This window comes from Acomys russatus, chromosome 8 (genome assembly GCF_903995435.1).
Source record: "Acomys russatus chromosome 8, mAcoRus1.1, whole genome shotgun sequence".
NCBI lineage: Eukaryota > Metazoa > Chordata > Mammalia > Rodentia > Muridae > Acomys > Acomys russatus.
The window spans coordinates 58,429,584-58,435,530 of NC_067144.1; the positions used below are offsets into that span (position 1 = coordinate 58,429,584).

Here is a 5,947-nt window from a genome sequence, read left to right on the forward strand (position 1 = left end):
TTTTGCAAAAGAACAAAAAACTGGCCTTGGAGTCACAGTTTGGAAAGTTAACTTTTCCCCCAAAGTTCATTGCAATAAATAACCATTAGGCTGAAGCAGTGCACCCCGCCCCCAATACAGCCATGCTTGCTTTTACTATGTGTCCTGCAAACTGATCCCTTCCCTTCTTACCTTTCTCTCCCTTGCTTTTTCTTTGATTTTTTTCCCTGTTATTCTTTCTGGATAGCTTATTTTTTTAAATGCTGATCAATACCAACTATGCTTACATCACAATCTATAGGATGATCAGTGTTTATGATTTAAAACAATTTTGGGTGACTCTTCAGGCAGCAAACTGTCTGTCATTTTCTCATTTTGGAAGCTGCTAACCTGCACTCCCTATGTATTCAGGTAGTTAAGTTTTATTCCTTTTCAATCTCTGATGGGGTTAAAGACCCCATTCAAGCTTAGTTTTTTAGGGGTTAAGATGTTTTTAGGTCTAGATAGATATTTTATGTTGATAGAGATGATAGATACTGATTTACATTCAGAATTTTAGATGCATGAATATAGGAAAGATGTTCTCTTTAAGGTTGCCAAATACAAATAACCAAAACACTATGAATGTAACATTTATATACTTTCTGATTGTTTTGTGGTTCTTCTTGCTGCATGTAGTTTATTATATATATATATATATATATACACATACATATATATATAATATAAATGCATATGTAAAAAAGAAAAAGAAAAACAAAACAAAAAAAAAACTTTTTGAAGACACCCCTTATCTAACCTATCCCCTGCCTCTTGGCCATGAGGGACTTTCTTGTTTTCTTCAAGTAGCATCTAATGACATCTATTTCTTATTTATATCAATGTATTGGTTTACTTGTCAGTGTGTGTGGTAAGTGGTAAGATATCAGCATGTTGTAACTTGGAGGAGTGACTAGAACACAGTGTGGTGCAAAATGGAAGCAGTGGGCTGTGTGAGGAAACAATCTATTTGTATTTCCAGTGGCTAAATTCTTTCAAATGTAGTGAAAAGTGTGCACTTTGAATTTTAAAACATTTTCTTTCCTGAGGAGTAGATAAAAGAGAGCCATTTAGGATATATCTTATAATGGACCTTGATAGGCCAAGTATAGTGACACCTGCCTGTAACCTATTCATTAGGAGGTGGGGCTAGGAATATTGTGAGTGCAAGTTCAGCCTAGGGTATGTAGTGAGACCCTTGAGATAGAATAGAGGGAAGGGGGAAGGAATGTTAGGAGAAAGGGGATGTTAGAATGTACACATGCAAGCGACACGTCATGTAAATATCTATTGCTTAGGGTCTAGTGATTTAGTAGCTTGTGTATTTTCACAGATACAAAGAAGAAAACTACTACTACCTTAAAGTAACTTTGAACTTGAGCCTAATTTCATCATTCTTGATTGTCCACTGACTTTAATGTCCATCTGGGAAATGGAATTGAGAATTGTTGTTGACCTATCCAGTGACTTGGCGGCCTGTCCTGGGTGTGCTGTCATTACAGTGAGGATAGGCTCCCTTCTGGGAATGCACATAGTCTTAAACTGTCACCAGGAAAGCAAAGTACAGTCAGACTAAGTACATCCTCTTCTTCTGGTTCCTGGAACTTTTGATGATGGGAAATGTTAGGAAAGCATTACAAAAGTCTACAATGCCTTTTAAATTTTATGTCTTGCATTATGTTGTACAGACTTTTATATCCTTCGTGTTTAAAACTGTCTTAGTAAAACAATGTGGGACTTTCTTTTCTCCTTGCATTAAGCAACTGACAATGAATGTTGACTGATGTCATCACTGTCAATGCCCTTGAGTGTAAATGACACAGGACATGTAGGGCCAAATGAGTCCTTTGTGGTCACTACTACTGTCAAAAAGTCAGGCTCAACAAAGCTCTCATAATACCATACAGCACGAACCAAGGAGTGTGGTTCCCTGGAGGAAGCCTGTAGGTTTGTAAACCAAGGACCAAAAAAGGAGGTGCCACACGTGTGGTGTCTGCATTCTTGTCATCCCATGGGGATGATGTCTTGGCTTGATAGAACGAATAGAAGCAAAATAGATTTATATTTGTGTCTTTATTCTCCTGACACTTTGTCCTTTGTGGGGAAACATGAGAACAACCCTGTCTGAGTATTCAACAGTCCCAAGGCAGTCTGGATTTAGAAAGTAGCTATTTGCATCTGGAACAAAGTGGCAAGTACATCAGAAAGCAGGTATTTCAGAGGGTCTGTAGGAGGTTCAGATCCAGGGAGAAGGAGTCCTTGGTCTGACAAAGAAAGCAAGAGCCACTGTTGCAGTTGGGTGTGGTGGCGCATGTCTTTAATGCCAGTACTAGGGAGGCAGAGGCAGGCATATCACTGTGAGTTCAAGGTTAGCCTGGTCTACAAAGCCAAGTCCAAGACAGCAAAGGCCACAGAGTGAAACCTTGTCTCAAAAACAAACAAACAAACAAACAAACAACAACAAAAAGAGCCTCTGTTGTCTCCCAAAGGAAAGAACTAACAGCTGACAGAAAGCTGCACACACAATGTTAGATAGGCAATTGAATCCTCCACTCCTAGTAACATGTACAGAGGAAGCCTTTAGTTTTCATTTGTATCTTTTTATATTTTGAGGAGAAATATCTTGCCACACATCATTTGCTTCCACATACCCTGTGTGTCTTCTCCTGCTCCTTCCTTCCTTCCTTTCTTGTGTAGATCCATTTTCCCACTGACTGTCCCTTCACCTTTTGCCAGAAAGACATTCTTAGCAGAAATATTTTTAGCTGTGTATAAACAGTTTTATTCCTTTCAATATTTTGAGGATGTTCTTCTTGTTTTATCTTGATGAGACATCTACTCTTGGTTTTATCTTTAGTTCGTTGAGCATAATATGGATTTTAAATATGATTTTGCAATTTCTGCTTTATAACTTGTTTTTATATAATTTGATTCTGGTCTTTCAAGATGCAGCTTTCATGATGTTTCTGCTTGTCTGAGGCATGGTCTCTGGTATTTCTGATATGTTTCTATTTATTCATTGATAGACTTCTCATAATTCATATTTTCTTTCTTTACTTCTCTGGAAACTGTTACTGACTAGTAGACAGGCTTCATATATTTTATCCTATTGATTATTTTCATATGACAGTAAGTATTTTTGAACTTTCTTCTGAGATAGCCTCATTACTTGACAACTGGTGTTTTAGGGCTTGCTTTTAGGCTTTGTTGGATGGGATCAGAGCTGCCTGGAGTTGATGATCATTTTTTCCTCATTATAAAGGTGGTACTTTTGCAAATACTTTTACCTTGTGTATTGTTGAGCTCTCCAGTCTTTCTGGTGGGAATCTATAATCATCGTGGCCATGTGAGCATTGGAGTCAATCTCTTTAATCCTGTTTGTCTTTATTTGTATTTCCACTCACGTTACATAGTTTTCTTACACACATGTAGAGATGAACACCTAGAGACCTCATTTGCTTAGAGACTCTCTATTGTGCTTTCAACCTTTTGTCACATTCCTATTCTCTGGCACTCTGTCCTGTGAATTTAGCCACCTTAGCCTCTGAGAACTAATGAATTTGTTAATTCAGTAAGAAATTTGAGTTTTGCTCATGTTCTTCTCTGTATCATGGTCTGGCATCCCAGTCACAGAAATAAATAGATGGGACACCCAAAATTCTCATCTTAGTGGTTTTCCCTTCATCAAAAATCACATTTCTTGTATTGATCTTTATTAGAAATAGAAGTCCAGTTGAATACTATCATGAATAAAGTTCACAATACAGCAATGCTGGAAAACGTCTGCCATTGATATTTATCAATTGAGTTCATAAACGTTTCTTTATCCTCTTTTAACTTTTTTATTGGTGAGGATTACTTTGACAACTCAAAATTTCCCTAAGAAATTTCCCATTGGCATGATTTTACTGATTATAATTAGACACTATAAATGAGGAGCCTTCAAAAGTGTTTGTAAAGTAAATACAAGAAGAACATCTTAAGTTGTTATAGAAGAACAATCTTCAAAATTTATCTATAATTGAAACCAGAAAATATTAGAGAATATCATTTTATGGTGCTTTGAAGACATGGACTCTATGAGAAAGAAGCCAAACTTATTTAGGGGGATGGAGATTGAGGTAAACAGGTAACACAAGGGTGAAAAAGATAATAGAAGAAAAAGCAAGAGGGTGATAACAAGTAGAATGCTATCACTGCAGGAGTTAAGCTAGTGGAGTGCCACTGGAGTCACCTTCTAAGACCAGGAGAGAAGGAAACCAGACCTCCACAGAAAGCCAGTGTGTGAGTGTTCCATAGACCAAAGAGAAGAATGGGTGGACAGACAAGGATAACACTTGAACATCTGACACAAGCAGACCCCTTATGCAATGACCAGACTCTTAAGAGAGGAAACATATTAAAGTTAAAAAATAACATCCACATTCAAAAGCTTTATTTAATTTGCACAAAGTCAAGAACAAATGTGTATTTAAAGTATAGCCTGACAGTTTTTTTTTTTTTTGAAAAATCCTAGAAAAACATATCTGACACCTTTTTCTTTGGGAAACTTACTAGTTGGCTTATAACTCAATATAAAATGAGGTGCTGCAGAGTCCTCTTCATTATGAAAATGTTAACATAAAATGAAACCAAAGTGAATAATACTTTTGAGTAGAACTGAAGTGCTAAATTTTCTATGTAGTCAAGGTGTCTCAGTCTCTTCTATTTCTTTCTTTGTTTTTTTACCAGTACAAAGACATTTCCAAATTCTGAAGGCCTCTGACAATATGTTTCATATATAAATCAAATAAAGTAAACATCAGCTCAACAGAGATATTTGATCATAAAAGATACAAATTGAAGGAAAGTAACATTTATGGTAGAGATAGATGGAGTGCCCCTTTACTCGTGGTGATGTGGATTTGAGATCCAAAGCCTATACTATAGTTTTAGTCCAGCAGTAGTGGGCTTAAAGGTGATTCTGTGAAGTATGGAAATTTTATTTTTGAGGGAGAGGAAGGTAAATATAAAGAAAGCATGTCTAAGTTGGACCTCAAATCCATGTCACAATGGTAAAGGGGCACTCATTCTTTTTTTTCTTTTTCACATAAAACTGCACAAACGTTTACTGAGGGAGGGGGCGTCAGTCCTTCTTGGCCCCGGCCTTCCTCATGGCTGCCAGCACGTTGCTAAGCTCCTCCCGCTTCCTCTTGGCCCGGATGTGCGTGCCCACCCGCTTCTTGGTGAACTTGAGCGTGCGCTTGTCCTTGGACACCTTGAGCAGCTCCATGGCGCGCAGCTCGTAGGGCGCGAAGCCGCATACCTCCCTGATCATGTCCCGCACGAACTTAGTGTGCTTGGTGAGGCGCCGGCGGCGCCGGCTGTGCCTTGGCTTGCTGACATTCTTCGTCACTTTGTGGCCCTTGTTGAGGCCCACGGCCATGGGGTAGCGCAGGGCCATGGCTGCTGCTCTCCGATGGCGGCTGCGACAGGAAGCGGGGCACTCATTCTATATAATAATCCCTACCTTTCTTCAATTTGTGTGTTTTATTGACCAAATAACTCTGTTGAATTAATATTTACTTTTATTTAATTTATATATGAGACACATTTTCTTATTTCAATTATAAAATGAAATTTTCTCAGTTAGTCATTTGGGCTGATAATACCCCATCCAAGAGCAAAAGACCACCTCTCAAAAGCTTCAATACCAGATGAGAAACCCTGAACCCCTCTTTTGATTTGTTGGCCAGGGTTATTTCTCAAAGTATACTGCTTTTGACTTTGGTTTCCTAAAAAAAAAAAAAAAAAAAAAAAAAAAGAGGAAGGAAACTTCCTGTTCCTGAGGACACTATGCACTTCAGAAACAGAGCCCAGAGACAACTGCTAAGGAGCTGACCTGAAAATCTTATCTCTGAGTACTAGCTTTCTTGGTATCATAAGAAAC

General features: G+C 38.1%; 1 protein-coding gene across 1 annotated transcript; it reads right to left on the reverse strand.

Moving 5' to 3' along the window:
- Nucleotides 1-5,119: 5,119 nt before the first annotated feature.
- LOC127193143 (60S ribosomal protein L36-like) lies at nucleotides 5,120-5,461 on the reverse strand. Its single transcript, XM_051150473.1, has one exon. The coding sequence runs from the start codon at nucleotides 5,459-5,461 to the stop codon at nucleotides 5,144-5,146; it is 318 nt and encodes a 105-aa protein (XP_051006430.1). The 3' UTR covers nucleotides 5,120-5,143.
- Nucleotides 5,462-5,947: the final 486 nt, after the last annotated feature.